At 38.1% G+C, this 15,699-nt stretch overlaps 1 protein-coding gene across 1 annotated transcript in view; it reads left to right on the forward strand.

The window, feature by feature from the left end:
- Positions 1–15,699, forward strand: part of SLC15A5 (solute carrier family 15, member 5) — a 35,040-nt gene that overhangs the window by 5,022 nt on the left and 14,319 nt on the right. Inside the window, exons 3-6 of the mRNA XM_009333017.1 lie at positions 3,450–3,619; positions 7,568–7,788; positions 10,311–10,497; positions 15,258–15,446. Coding sequence (XP_009331292.1) covers positions 3,450–3,619; positions 7,568–7,788; positions 10,311–10,497; positions 15,258–15,446 — 767 coding nt within the window. The remainder of the gene's footprint in view (positions 1–3,449; positions 3,620–7,567; positions 7,789–10,310; positions 10,498–15,257; positions 15,447–15,699) is intronic.

Raw genomic sequence — 15,699 nt, forward strand, 5'->3', positions numbered from 1 at the left:
AGAAGTCATCTGGATGTTACTTCTTTAAAGTTATAACAATGAATACATTTCTGTAAAATGTTATAATAAGATTATTAGGTTTTTATGGGCATGTCACAATAACATTTAGATTTGTGTCTGGACTGCATTCCTGAAATGAACCTCCCAAGTTGGCATTTGGCTCTCATTGTGAGGAGACCTCAGAGTGCTGAAGCTCCAGGAATGAGCTGTTCCCTGCAAAGTTGGACATGATATTCAGTTTGATGTATTTAACTAATTCAGCTGTGCCCTACTGGGATGTCTGAGACACTTTATATAATGCAAGTCCAAATATTGCAATATTAGATAGCTGTGGTATATGAGAGCTAGCAAGATGTGTTTCCGTTTGTGTAGGTCCTGATCTGCTGCTGTCAGTATGATATGAGCAAATCCCAAAATTCTGATGTGTGCATTGAGGTTAGTTTATTTTTCTTGTTTGGCCCATAGGGATTGCTAAGACACATTGGGGTTTTTTCCTTCTCATTTCTGCGAGAGGACAGGAGCTTTACATTTCAGTCTTACAGTAGTTTGCTATACAGTGGTGAAAAACAAAAGCACTCTCCTGTACTCAAGGGCTTTCTTTGGAGGTTCCTACTTCCAGTGAAACAGTTGTAGAGTCATGAAGAGTGTCAGGACTTCAGGTAGCTTAGGCAGACTTCTTTAGAAAGTTTGGAAAACAGCCACTGAAACTTCTAACTTAAAAATTGTCAGTTAGGAGTTGTTTCAAAACTCCTACACAAGTTCTAGCTGGCCCAGTTGTGTAACTGTATTTTTCTAAAAGCTTTAGTTGAACAGGGGTCAACATGTGTATGTACAAAATCCCTCCAACTACACCATCATCACAGAATAACATAATTTCAAAGTCCCTAGAGACTGCTTTCAGTGGAGGGTAAAAGTCTATGATTCTGATGAGTATCATCTCCTGAAAATGTAAATTACTTAAAGGAAACAGTAATCGGTTTGGAACTTTGGCCATGTTTTGGTGTGACTTCAAAGAAATGCGTGAAGCAGGAGAGCTCACTGCTGTGCATGTCCCTGCTGGTTCCAGGAGAGCTGCTGCTGCGTGGCTCTCGGCAGCACTGAGTTTGCCCTGGTGGAGTATGTCATTTTTCTTCTGCTGCTTGCCCTGGGTCCTGTGAGGCAAGCTGCATAAGCATGTTCCCATGCCTACTGCTGCACAGCCCTGTGGTCATCTCCCATCCCGTAGCAGAGTGAGAGTGTGTTGACTTTGTAACTGAACAGACCTGAGTAGCATTACCAAGGTCCGTACTTCTGACATGATAAAGGTTTTGCTTTCTTGGCTTTAGCTAGATGTCATGTAATGGGCAATGTCAGAACAAGTGGAAGGAGTACAGCAGGCACTTCAATACTGTAACTTGCAGTATGACTATGGTTTGTCTTGGCAATGATGGCAGGCCACCCAGAAGTCATTTTAAATTAATTAAATGGGGTTGAGGAAGTCTCCCAGGTGTCAACCCCCCTCTTAGGATTTTCAGCTCAAAACATTTTGCTGTGATTGCTGATACAGGGAGCTGCAATGGTGGGCTGATACCTCGCTCCTGCCCTACCCACTCATTTGCAGTTGAGGAGGGATCAAGCTGGAAAGCTTGAGAGCTGGAGTGTTGAGGGGTAACCGGTCTTCTACAATGTGTAAAGATTCCTCTCTTATTGTTGAGAAAGTAATTCTAGATGAATTGGGAGACATAAATACTCAAGTCCAAATAGCATACGAGGCAGAAGTGGCATCAAACAAGAAAGCAAGCTTTGGTTCCTCAAGCAATATGTATTAAGCTGTATAATTATGTATCAGTGTATATTTCACTTTTAAATGAAACCATTTTGCTAATGTTCCAGCAAAGGTGAAGGAATCTCCTCTTGCAGTTGCTTACAAAATGTAATCTGTGATATACTGAGGTAGTGCTACTCCATTATTGATCCCTCTTCTTTGTTTAAAATACAGTTGTCGTCTTTAAAGCCAACTTGGAACTTGAAAGTTTAGTCAAAGTTAAAATTCTTAACTTAAAATTTCAAAGGCTAAGTCTGCAAGCCAGAGTCAAATCTGAAGCAAAAGTTTCTGAGTGACAGATTCTGACTCTTCAAATGAAGTATTACACTGATACCCGACAGTTAGTATTTTTGGAAACTGTGACTCCAACAAAGCAGGTCCTCCCTAAATCTGATCTCTCTACTCTGAGATGCTGAGTATTCATTGAGCCTGCTCTGTAGCCTCAAACCCCTGTTTTGCGTGAGAGTTATCTTTTAAGGGAAACCTTGACTAAAGCTCTCCTTAAAGCAAAAAGACAACACAAGTGGCTTGAAGAACAGTGTAAGGGGAGTACCTTAGAACTGAAACGAACTTAGAGGGTTTATAAGTGAAACACTTGTAGTTATGAATGGTAGGGTAAAAATTGGTCAGTCATGTTGTGAGAAGAGTGTTATGCAATAGAAGAATAAGCAGTACATTTTGTTTCACTTCACTTATGTTTCACTTTAATAAATAGCTATACAGTTAACTAACTTCTTGAAAAAGCTGAATTTTAGAAAAACTCCTGATTTAATATGTTATGTAGGAGTCAGAATCCAAGCAAAAAGTGTGGTGACGGTATACTCCTAACTGTGCAGATATAAACACATTTGCTAGGGTAAAGAAAATAAGTAGTTATTCTTTTACATCCTATCAGGGAAATGCATTGTTTGGGCATTTTTTATTTGGGGGGGTTGCTTTTTGCTGTCCTTATAATTCCTTAAAGCATATTTATTGTGCTATTGTCAGGGGTTTCGAACTGCGGTAGGCCTATCATTAGTGGTACACCATCTGCTTCCAAGAGTATGTGATTTTCATTTGAATATCTTCTGTGCATAGGAGGGGCTCAGCACTTACTTGAGAAGCACCTCTACTGCCAAAGGCAGTCTCAGAGCAAATTATGTTGGGGAACCTCCTTATCAAGATATTTCCAGAAGCCAACAAAAATTCAAGCTGAGCCTTGCAACTAATGAAAAAGCCATCCCTTCTGATAAATCAAATTCTAATACTTCTTAAGCAAGGGATAGTGGCATTAAGACATTTCTCCCTTAAGCTTAAAGTATGTGATTTGATGATATTGCATACACAAAACTTATGTTATCAGATATTAAATGTGTAAATGGTAAATGTTGATGTATTTAGTCTGATCCACAAGAATATTTCCAGTACTAGATTGATAATTTGTTCAGCTCTACTGCCTTAGTACAGTTACTTTAATCATACACTTCTTGGAGCTGAGACATCCAAGTGAAATTTGATGTTAATTGCTGTGTCAATGTGTGCATGGTACTGATGCTGTCCATGTTTACTATACTTACCATGCCTTTAATGTAATGTTTTAATCTTCTGTAACAACCTTATATTATTAAGCCTCTCCACTCTTCTCCCTCTTGTCTGTGTGTACTAGGTTTTATTGGCTGATTAACTTAAATTCAGCAGTTGTCTTTGTCAGCATTTCTTATATCCAGCAGTCTGTGGCCAGGAACCTTGGTTTTCTTATCCCATTTGTGTCTGTGCTTATGGCTATGATCACAATTCACATGGTGCGTGGTGAAATGATTTACAAACCCAAAACAGGTAAGAGACAACTATATCTTGGGAAATACCTTTAGGGATTATTTTCACAGAAGAGATATCAACTTGCATATCTAAATGAGTTCTTCCACAACACTGCCCTGTTTGGTTAGAGATACTTGGGTTTTACACACAGACCTTGTAGAGCTAAGAGGCAACATCCATCCTCTGTAAAGATAGACCTGGAGATTCTGGATAGGCTGAAAAAGTGGAAAGCAGTCTCTGGTAAACTTATGTACGTTTTCTGTCATGTCAAGACATGTCAAAGCATTTGTCTGTGCAGGAAGAGGTATCATATGCATGCTGCTGGTGGACTTTATTTTGCCATGTTTGGTTCAACCTATGCCCAGTGTGTCTTGGTCAGCTGAAGTAGAGTTTACACCTATGCTAAGGCACCAAGCGCGCTTGTATTTTCTCCCTTAAGTGTGCTCCATTGCTTTGCCTGAACTCTGACCTCAGCAGCCAAGCAGTGTGGTTAGTCAGCTAAACAGGAATATGCACTAGTAGCAAAGTTGTTATATAATGCCTTTATCTTGCAGAATGTCTGATGCTTATTGTTATTTCAACGTGCTTGCTTATACAACATCAAGTGTTCTTACACACTTGAAAATAACTAGAAATACTGAATAACTCTAAGTAGTTTCTGTACAGACTGTGGAGATATTTTAAAACAGAAGAAGTTCTTACACTTCTGTGGCCTCACTAGTTAGTACCTGAGCTCTTCAAAATCCTTTGATGGCAACTACCGTTCTCCGCTGACCAAGCACAGAAATGTCAGAGGAGCCTAGGTGACCTGAATAAGGCTGTAAGTGCCCAAACCTTGCTATTCTTTTTTCAATAGAACCCAGAAACTGAAAGCAAGTTGTTATTTCAGTCTTTTTGTTGTAAATATAATCTAAGCAAAAATGTATTAGCAGTGAGGGAATGAATGCATGAATCAAGTGCCTGGTAATATCATAGTGAGGACATCACTAGAGAGGTTTATTCAAAACAAATAGAGCCAAAGAAATGCGTCACCTCCACAACACCCCAAAAACATCATGATAATATGCAACTGAGGTCTGCAAAGACTAGCATCAAATTAGCTAGCTTCTTATAGAGAGAATGGTGGCTGTCTGGCTTGCTGGGGCTCACTACAGGTTTTACAACCTGAGAAGGTAAAAAGATTCATTAGAATCCACCCCTGAGCTGGACTATTTCATATGGACTAAATCTGTAGTTTATCGTCTAACTAGTTTAATTCTATGAAGTGGATTAACATAAATTTGTAGATTATATCTATCTTGGCCATCAACAAAACTAGCAGATTTTTTTTATCAAATGTTTTTCCCTGTGAGCGTTGTTTGATTTGTCATATATTTTTCCAAGTCTTTGAAGAATGCCAATCTCTATACTAATATCTGCAAAGTTTTTTTATCTCCTTGGTCAAAATAAAATATAATATAGTATACTTGCTACCTTCCAGTGAGATTATGAAATTGGAAATTCTTTGGAAGTGTAATTCAAATCCATAGGTGACCTTAAATGATTTTTATATATGCTGCCTTTTTTATTTTAAGGTAACTCTTCAAATACGGATCATGCATTCAATTATGTTTAGCTGTCAAGCATGGACTTCATTTGCATTTCCTCCCACTGCTATAACTTTGAGGACTGGCAGGTGACCAGAGATGAGGAAAAAATGTGTATCTACCATCTAGGGTGCAGTGCAGGCTTTTTATTGTAATTAAGTAGCATAGATATTCATGATTAGATCAAGGTCAAAGTAGCAGAACATTACAGCCAAGGACTGAAGTATAAAGGAGAAGGAAAATTGCCTTCTGAAAGTTGCAATTTAATAGCTGTATAGATAGATTTATTTTTTTTAAGAAAACATTAGAAATAAAAGTATAAAGTGTATGATGTTGATCTACACAATGTATACTGATATAAATATTTATGCTTTTAAACATGTCTCTTACTAGCTGATCAGATTTGTAATCTGACGAATTCACCACTATGGAGTTCTGTGGGGTTTACTTGTTTTCTTTTAAAGAAGGGATGAGACACTTATTCGAACACATCATTGGCAAAATCCTCTTGATACCAATTAGATCTATGTGTCATTCAAGTTGATTTTTGAACTACAACTTCAAGCAGCTTTATCTTCCCAGTTTATTAGATCTTATAATCTGCTGGAATTCCATGCTGAGAAACACAGCTAAATAATGTAGTTGTCTGTTTTGCCTCATACAAAATAATGTTTCCTAGGTAGTTGACTGAAATTACATTAAAGAGGGCCTCAGCTGATCTATTAGGAAAGGCAGTGAAATGTCAGGATTTGTTGTCTATTTTAGGGTTTGGGTTTTTTTCAGTGAGAGTAAGTGAGAAGAGTCTGCCCAATATCTTCCATTCCAAAGGGAAGGAGATGGCCATGGCCATCTTTGAGACTAGGTCAGATAAACCAGGACACAGCCATGTTGTCGCTTTGTTTGAGCTGCCTGCTAATCATGTCATGGGGTACTCTGTGTATCTTCCAATTTCAACACTGACTGGGTTCAAACCCTTGTAGAGCAGTAATAACACCGCTTCACTGCTTTTAATTCCTTCTTTGTGAATGTCCAACCTCTAGCATACAGCGAAGCAAAAGGTTATCACTTCTCTGACCTAAAATGTGATTACTAGCTTTGCCAATGAGTTGAGCTGATACTGACTTTTCTACTACCTTTTTTTTTACTTCTGAAAATAACTCTGTTTTGACAAAAGCCCCAAGTCCCACTTGTTTTCTGGTTAGCTTCTTAGCCAAGTCACTCTGGAAGTCTGCATATTTTTCTTTTAGTCTTCAGATTTGGTCTTGAAATAGTCTAGATCCTAAACTTAAACATCACTTACAATGAGTGGTAAGAATAGCTGCCTAGTACAGTCATACAGAACAATAAAAACTATTTCAACTCTCTGTGTTTGCAAGCTTTGATATGCTCTCTATTTCAGATTTTATTCAACAGTGCCAACAGTCTACAGGTTAATGCTAAACAGTCAGAGTTTTAAATGTTAGTTATCTAATAAAATTCCCTTTCTTAATACTCCAGAGCAAATGCTTCCACTTGCTATTTCTGGAAAATAATTTCCATACCAGAGATAGTAGGGAGACATTTTTCCCTCTGCCATCTTAGTTCAGTGTAGTTTTTGGAAAGTATTTATTTATAGATACCCCAATTATTGTAGTGCTCCAACACTCTCAGAAAAGCAGAGAAGTGCTATAACCCCTATTTGCATGGATCAGCAAGTTACCAAAGGTAAATGAATCTGCATTCCCAAGGCTGAAGCTAGCAGTTTTATCCCTGTTTTGGTTCCATTGCCTCTGAGTCTAAGAATCAAGTTAGCAATTCCTGAACCCAGTAACCAGTGGGCAAGTTTTAATATGCCAAATGCTAGACTGGAAACTGCTCTCCCACAGGATGCTACCTGGAAGTCCTGAGATACTATTTCTGGCTTTGAAATGCATCCATGAAAATTCTCTTACCTCATCAGCCCTCTTTTGAACTCCTTTTCCTTCTCACTTCATTACTGCCCTCCCCTTGCTGGACTCCAGTGGATATGCAATATTTCATTACTATCTTGAATTAAAAACTAACCTCATTCAATCAATAGAAAGCAAAAGCAAAGCAAAGTAAGACTTCACCTGCTCAACCACAGCAACAAATTGCTGTGGTGTGTTAAATAACTGGCAGCAAAAGGCACTTTTCTCTGTGGATGTTGGGCTGGATTGCTTTTGTAACAATTAGGTTGTGAACCAACTGGCTTCCAAAAAAGAATGTTTTGGAACAAATCCAGACTGTTATTGCCTTCCCCCTCCCCAAAAAGACATAAAGGTGAATATATCGGGTTGTAATTTCCCTCCCAAAGTGATTTGTCTTGTCTTGTTTATTTTGGCGGCAAGTAAGACATACCAATGTCTCTGATTGTTTGCAGACAGTTCCCTGCTGACGACTTTTGGGGTAATTGCTAGTGCACTGAAAATGTGCTGCATGCGATATCACTACGTTAGCGGAGGCGTGACAAACTGGCTAGATCATGCCAAGGAAAACTATGGTGGTCAGTACAGCGAGACTCAGGTGGAAAGCATAAAGTCGCTTGCCAGGCTCTTCCCATTGTTTGCTTTCCAAATTCTGTACAGAACGTGTATTATGCAGGTGGGTACACAGCTTTTAAACAAAAATCTTGAAAAATACTGTGACGTGTTTACTACTATGTTTCTAGGCATGTTTTTTTTTTAACTGTTGCTTTACCAGCAGAGCAACTTTGCAGAGTAGTTTTAATTACCTGAGAATATACCTTGTTATATCCTCTCATCTCATCAAATCGGTAAAATCAACTTGATCAAGACTCGTAAAGGAGCTTGTATGACTGCTCGCTACTTATTTCTCTGAACCCTTACTGGCTGAAACATCTAGTGCTAGAGTCCTGTGCTCCTCATGCCACCATGTTACAGTTATCAGAGACTCAGGCTCAGCATTCTTTTGAAAAAAATTAGTTTTCCAATTTCTTAAATGTTCGCTCACTTTTTGGGAGCGGTAGAAAATCTTTTTGCTCTTTTGGTTGCATGTTTCTCTTACTGTTTTGGCAGGATTGTGTAGGTAGTGTACCTACACTGGAAATGAGTGGTTTTCCATTTGTGGAAAGAAACAGTCCTTGCACAGCCTCTCTATCAGGCTACATGGTTCTTTCCACTTCTGAGTGCGTATATGTTATATAAATGTAAATGTGTCAGGAAGCTACTTAAGCTGACATGATTCCTTCAGATTCATTTCTGTCTGGATGATCCTGGCTAAGCAGGAGTTTGAGGTAGCTTACCCCCTGGCAACTGGCGTAACGAATTTATGTGCTGGCTTGGAAATTCATTTCTACTTATTGGTGTTAAAATGCTGCTTAAGGAAATTCTTACAAATGTGTAATGTATACTGCTTTACTGACACTCCCTCTTGCCATCATTCTACATTCCCATCCATCTGCCTTATTCTTTCTCCTCTTCCCTCCCCGCCCCCCAAAAGCACAAAAAACCCAAGCAAACAAAAAATCCCCACCCTAAGCCAAAAATGCACACGTATGGCTGAGACTATGCATTAATGACCAGATGGAAATGAACCGGCTATCGTTAATCAGAGTTGTAATAATCAGGTATATATCTAGAAAAGATAAGTATTTGCACTGCTGAAAGAGATGACTGACTTTTATTCCTTTGGCAGAATTTCCAATAAGTTTAAGGCTCTTTCTTAGACTAGGTGATGGATCAGTATCTTTTTTGTAAAGATTAACAGTATTTTCTCCATATTATTAAGTTAACAGTTTTCAGTGCCTGTGATTTATGCTGGTGATATTTTAATTCCTATTAAGAAGTCAATTCTGATTTGCAGTAGGCAGTGGAAAGAAGGAACCAACAAAATTTGGCTCAGTTCTGCTCTTCCATAGTTCTGTTGCCACTTATTCACCCTTTTACAATTTATATCTTCTTTTGGAGGTGGAATGTAGGTGAAAAATATTTTTATTAAGAGCTAGCATTTGAGTAATTTTTAGCACTGAACAGACTCCCAGTGAGTAGGGTTGACTATAACTGTTGATAAGAAACACTAGATGAGCTCAGTTACTAACTACACATTAATTTTGAGACAGGTATAAAGCAGTAATATTCTGCCTAGATTTGGCATTGCCAGTCATGTTGAAGAGCCATGCAGAATACTGCAGGAATCCAGAACTCTCTAAAAACAGAAATAAAGAAACCAGTTCTACATCCAGCTCTGTCATGACTGTATTCTGTGAGTTGCTCAAGTTACCGCTCTTTCCTTTCCCATCAGTCTGTAAAATGGAGTGGATTATAACTCCCAGCTGCACATGAAATTGCAATGCTTAGTTAATCAAGCTTCCTCAAAAAAAACCAAACTGAAAAATCTGTTGGTAGAAGCCATTGTGGTTTGTTTGGGGTTTGGGGTTTTTTTTTTTTGTTTTTTTTAATAAATTCAACAGATCTTCTGTGAGCCTCACACAAGCAGGAGAAATTACTTGCTCTTGAGGTGAGAGACAGTCTTACAAATCTACTTAATTTCATACCCTGATGACTGCCATTGCTGGGTTGCTCATCTGATTATTTGTTTTCTTCTGTTTTCGATTCCCAGAAGTAAAAGGAAGTCCTTTATATAGCTGTCAGTCACATTAAGCTGGTTCCAAGACTGTGGCCAAATCTTCCTTCCCTGTAGCTTTTAAAGCCATGTGCTGGTACGAGTGTCTTAAAAATTACTCCCACCTTGAGCACACAGTCAGCAGTTCAAAATAACTCTGCATCTTGCTATTCTAAAATTCTGTTCTGTTAAGCACTGTCTATGAAGTAGTGACTAAAGTATTAGGCAGAACCATTTAGTATATTGGCTGATAGCTCTAACTAGGAATGATCAAATAAACTAAGGGGCTGCTGCTTACATTTGTTAAACTGAGGAGCAAATGCAATAGAACGAAAAATGTTACATTCTGGCAGAGAACGAGAATGTCACTGTCTGAAAGGCTTTCATCATGAAAGGTCATTCCTTTTGGCCAGCAGGTGTTTGGTTTACTGTGACTTCTTCAGAAGGAAAAGAGTTGGAGAGGTTTCCAAATACAGTAAAAAATCTTATCCGTGAAAGGTAAGTGGTGTACTAACGGAGTGGGTTTTTATTCTTCAATACAGATTCCTTCAGGGTATTATCTCCAAACCATGAATTCCAACTTGAACTTCAGTGGATTTGTCTTGCCTGTTGCAGCAATGAGTGTGATAAGCATCGTGCCACTACTGATTCTTGTTCCTATTTTGGAATGCATTAACTCGTGCCTCTTTAGTTCCAAGGACACTGGACATTCTCCAACCATTTACATTGGTACGTATAGAGTACATGTGTTTACACAGTTTTGATATGTATTCTGTTTTTGAAAGAGAAACTGCAGTACATGATGGATGATCCTATACAATTATTTCTGACTATAAATATTAACATGGACTTGTTTTGGGATGACTCTGAGGTGAATATGTTTTAAAGGAATTGTTGAAAAGACAGTCCTGAAAAAACATATTAGATACAAAGAAAAAAATGGATAGCTTTTGTTTAGGACAGAGATTCAGGCTCTTCTGACAAATAAAAAAAATTGAGGCATGCTCACAAATAACTAGGAGTCATCCTAAGGAATTGGTGAGAGAAACGGTACTAATCATTTAGGCTTGAGACTTACTCTGACTTGGTTCTCTTCTATATGTTTGTTTATCCATTAACTTTTGGAAAGTTAATTTACTTTGGAAGTCTGTTCTGGGGGTGGGAGAGTCCTTCAATTGCTCTCTGACACTGGAGAAATGTTCTGTTGCTCAAAATGATGAGTTTGGATTTAAATAATTAGGTTATGAATAAAGGCTTTGTTTTTCTTACATTTTTGTGCTATAACTGCATCAACATTAGGACTGCAACTTATAAGAGTGAAATTGTATTGTCACTAGTTCAGTTTATTCCAGTTTCATTCCAAGTGAAATAAAAGTATCTAGTCTAATTCTGTGTCTGCAATAGGTGTTTTTAGAACTGGCGAGCAAAAGAAAACATGCAGACAACTACATAAAACAGATGGATGCATATCACTGAACTGTTGTTCCCTTTGAGCAGGCTGAACATTTCACAGGTGGAAGGTTACTTGGAGAGGTACAGCTCTCCTCTCTAGTACTAGAATTTTCATTTGAATATCTAGTATGGGATAATTGTCCAGGTGTTTAGTAATTTTATTTATTAAAATCCTAAACTGAAACATACCTTACTGTACACTCACTTAAAGTAAAGCAAAGAGGCATCTACAGAGGTGAAGTATTCTCTCTTTCTCATAGAAGTAGTACAAAGAAATCTTCTCTGTTGTGAGTCCCAGCGTTTTCAACAGTAAGCATTGTAAACTCAGGCTTGCAGATTGGCACTCATTTGGAGAAATTAATAGCCTAGAAATAATGATGGCTTTAGTAGGGGTTGGGCCTCCTTCTGTTTGTGGTTGGTTGGTTTGTTTTTTTAATTATCCCCAAACGTCTTATGTTCCAGGATCTGGAGGGATCCTCTAAAACCCTCTTCTGATATCAGCTCCATCTAGCACCACCAGAAAAGCAGCTTCCATTCTGTATTCACTTAAAACTATTCCCTTTTGTAGATACTATTATTAAGATTCCTACATTTTTTTTTATCTTCCAGCTATTACAAACCTCAGAAAAAAATATTTATAAATGACTATTTTCTCAGTGTGCTACTATTAATTCAGTGCCCCATGGCAAGCAGCACAGTGAGTACTGACACACACAGAGGTATTAATCTGACTAAATTAGCCTAATTAAGAGTGTTATTAAGTTTTATACAAACCAGATGCATATAACGCAGCAGGTTGTGATTACCCTAGTTTTTAAAATAACATCTGCATTAAAACACAAAAAGCACATTCGGATAATAATTTTCCTTAAAACCATGGAAATTTCAAGTTAGTATTAATGTTCTATCCTGTTACGTTGAACAGCAGTAAAATGTATGCAGTGGTTTATTCTTAATAGCTTCATTTATTAAAATAGCCTCCTCTTAGGGGTGATAAATTACCTGAGGCATAAAAAGTACCTGTGAGTACAGGCGATAGCTTTGGATATCCAAGTATATGACTGCACCTGCAAATATGGTAGACCTCTAAATGCCAATATTTTTGCCAACAGTTAATTAGGTTCATGATTATTTTCAGGAACAAAATTGAAAGTATAAATAGACTGTTGGTGTTAAGCCAGCCTATAACTATATTTTAATTCAGGTCTTGTAAGAGGAAGAAATTTAAATAGTTTTCTGGAAACTTTCAGTATGTTAAGAATAACATTTTTCAAGGACGAACCATATAGACAATGTTGAAATACTTGATTGCTCTGTAATAAGGATCTACATGAAAACTGTAATCTATGTTATTTCTCTATAGTTGTTGGTTTATTTGTAAGTTAGGTATGATCTAAAAAACATTAAAATCTTAAAGTGAATTTAGATTGTGTCCCAAATATATTGAGCATCTGGACCTCTTTATGAAAAACATGAGTATTTGGTAAACTTAGAGTTTTTCCAGTTTCATAGTTGGTTTTGGGGGTTTTTTAATATATTTTATGCTACTTGATTTAGTCAACAGTATAAAAGATTCAGCAGAGAACAGAAGGTATGTGTCTGCTGGGTGGTTGTCCATCAGCTACAGGCAAGAGGCTCTAGCTGAAGTACCTGAGCCATAGAAGTTCTTGCTCTAGTATTCTTAATGCCTGATTATACTGAAATGTCTTAAATCTTGGATTTACTCCATCCAAGAGTGATGTGGGGAATAGCTCTCCGTACAAAACATAAAAGCAAGCCTCCAGTCCAATGTCTATTTCAGGTGATTTAGGAGTTGATGATGACCACTTCTCCCTAAAAGATGTTCTAGTTTGAACAAGTATTGATTTCAGGAAAGCTTTTTGACCTGTTTTACTCAGTATATGAGATTAAGTAATCACAAAGGTCCAGTACAACCTTAGTCTCTGGATAATATAAACTACCTTGTTCTAGAATCAGCCTCAAGTGTTCCTAAAACAGCCTGTTCTCCTGTAAAACCAAAGCCTCAGATGGTCATTCCAAACTGCTTGTTTTAAAGAGGACTAAAGGGAGAAGAGGTAGGAGGAAAACCAGGTCTCCACAGCTCTCAGTTTCTTCCTCTGCCACATAGTGTCTTAAAAGAAATATTGCAATTGTTGGACATTCAGAGGTTGCTTTTTCTGAAATGTTTTGGCTTTTAGTAAGGAAAATGCTTAAAATATAGCACTGTGTAGTAATATTGAACTGGTTGAGGTTTCTTTAGTGCTAACATAATTTTTCACTAGGAGAACTCTTGCTTTGGTAGATTACAAGAAGCTCCTTGAGGGCTTTATACCTGGTCTTGATAAGGTGCATTGGCTAGAAAATGCTGTTGAATTCCCTCTCATCATCGATTTTCAAGCAATAATTCATTGATGTTCTCATTAAGCACTAGAAGGGCCTTAACAGCAAACCAGCTTCCAGCCCTCAGGTTAGGTGGGGGGGAGGGTATTTAAAGTTCTGAAAACGCAGGAGAACTGTGCTGATGGAAGGGTGTGAGAGTTTGCTGGTGAGAGAAGAAACACAGAAGCATGCAAAAACATAACAAGGCTAAGGCCACTTAGCTATATTAGTTTTCTGCCTCTTCTGTCCTGGCATCCAAAGAGACAAACTTTATATATACCAAATATAAAATGAAACAAAAACCTTTGAATGTCGACATCAAATCTAGTAAGTGTAACAATTTCCAGTCATGAAGTGAGACGGGGTTTCTTATGGGGAAAGCAGTGCACAGTCCAGGTATTTGAGCCAAAGCTGTCAAAAGAAACCAAATTCTTAAACCTGTAATGTAAACTGTACTTATAGCTTAGAAATGCTGAGAAATCACAAACTTAGTCAAAATCAATGGGAGCTCAAAACATTACAAGTATAAATGTTTCAAGTTCAGGAGACTTGCTTGAAAACTTTGCATTCTTTGTGTTTTTCTTTTCTGAGAGGCTACAGCCATTTCATACTGTCAGCATCAAGAAATATAAAATAATATATTTAAATAGAATCCTCTATGCAATGTGTGGTGAAGTGTGCAGTATTTAAAATACATCTGAGTTTATTAGAAGCTTTTTCTTGCATTATGAGGCTAAACATATAGGTTTTTTTCCTTACCTGTGTGCTTGTGCAGTACTTGTACTTGTGCCTTACCACTGAGGCAGGCAGTAAGACTCCACGCATTGCATGTGCAGTAATATATTGAAATGTATTATGGATCCAGTATATTATGGATCATGCAGTGATACTTCTTCAGGACAACTGAAGAAGGCAGGAGGCAACTGTAGTCCAATGGCTTATGTGTAAAAACTTAAAGAGCTGGAGATTATCTTTTACAGTAATGCAGCTCATCTTATCCTAAAATGTTAAACAGTCCAGCAAATGCACTATCCAACAAACTTTCAAAAGCACATCAGGAGAGCTCTATAGTGGAGGGAAAGGGGAAAATGTAGGAATGCTTGATCTCCTGAGGTGTGATATGCACTGCTGATCTTTCTCTCCCATCATTTCAACTGCCTGCACTACTTCTTTTTGTATAGAAAACAAATGGGTAAAGGATATGGTGTGTGTGTGTATCTGAGAATCTTATTGCTCCTTGAATAGGAGCATTTCCCTTGCGTAGTCTTATTCCCACCCAATCTCTTGTGATACCTGGAAGGGCTGCCACCTTTTCTCTCTCTCCTCCTTCCTTACTTCCCCCAGTCTTAAAAAAAAAAAAAAAAAAAAAATATTCTTCTTTGTGACTTTGCTTTTCAGAAAAGCATTTCCTCTCTCATTTATTCTGCATTCCTAAATTCTTTCTGTGTTGAGCTGGTGTCCCTTTGCCGTATATCTAGAGTTAGGCTTGTGGCATAGCAAGTACTCTTTGTCTACATTTGTGTCCAGAGAGGATGTACTGGGGAGGGGGAGGAAGAGGGGAGGCTTCTTTTGCATCTCCTAGGACTCTGCTTCATTCTAAATACATGATAATGCAATAACTACAACCTTGGTGAATGCTCTCTGTGCTCTTTACGCAGTTGTAGGTCAGTTATCTGCTGCGCTTTCCGTGATGGTTGCTGGCTTCTCTGAAATACACCGAAAACACTTCCCTCAGGTGGAGCAGATGCTTTCTGAGGAGGTTCTCCTGGTCTCCTCCATGCCTTGCTTCCACTTAGCTCCTCAGTACATCCTACTTGGAGTGGCTGAAGCTTTGGTAACTCCCTCCTGTAAGTAAAATCTAATAGGCTAAATTGAGAGTGTCCTGATTCACAGAGAATAATATCAGCTTCCTAAAAATAATTACTGTCATCTGATATTTTAACCCTGGCTCTCTTCCACAGGCTTAATGAGCAGATCTGTGCTTTACCTGCTTCACAGTAGCATAATTTGTCTTGCTGGCTGTAATTCAGTGAGCAATGACGTTGTCCCACATTAACTGGAAGGCGACACAGGTCCCTGGGGTGCATAATCCACCGTTCA

This window comes from Pygoscelis adeliae, unplaced genomic scaffold (genome assembly GCF_000699105.1).
Source record: "Pygoscelis adeliae isolate BGI_AS28 unplaced genomic scaffold, ASM69910v1 Scaffold38, whole genome shotgun sequence".
In the NCBI taxonomy this organism is placed as follows: domain Eukaryota; kingdom Metazoa; phylum Chordata; class Aves; order Sphenisciformes; family Spheniscidae; genus Pygoscelis; species Pygoscelis adeliae.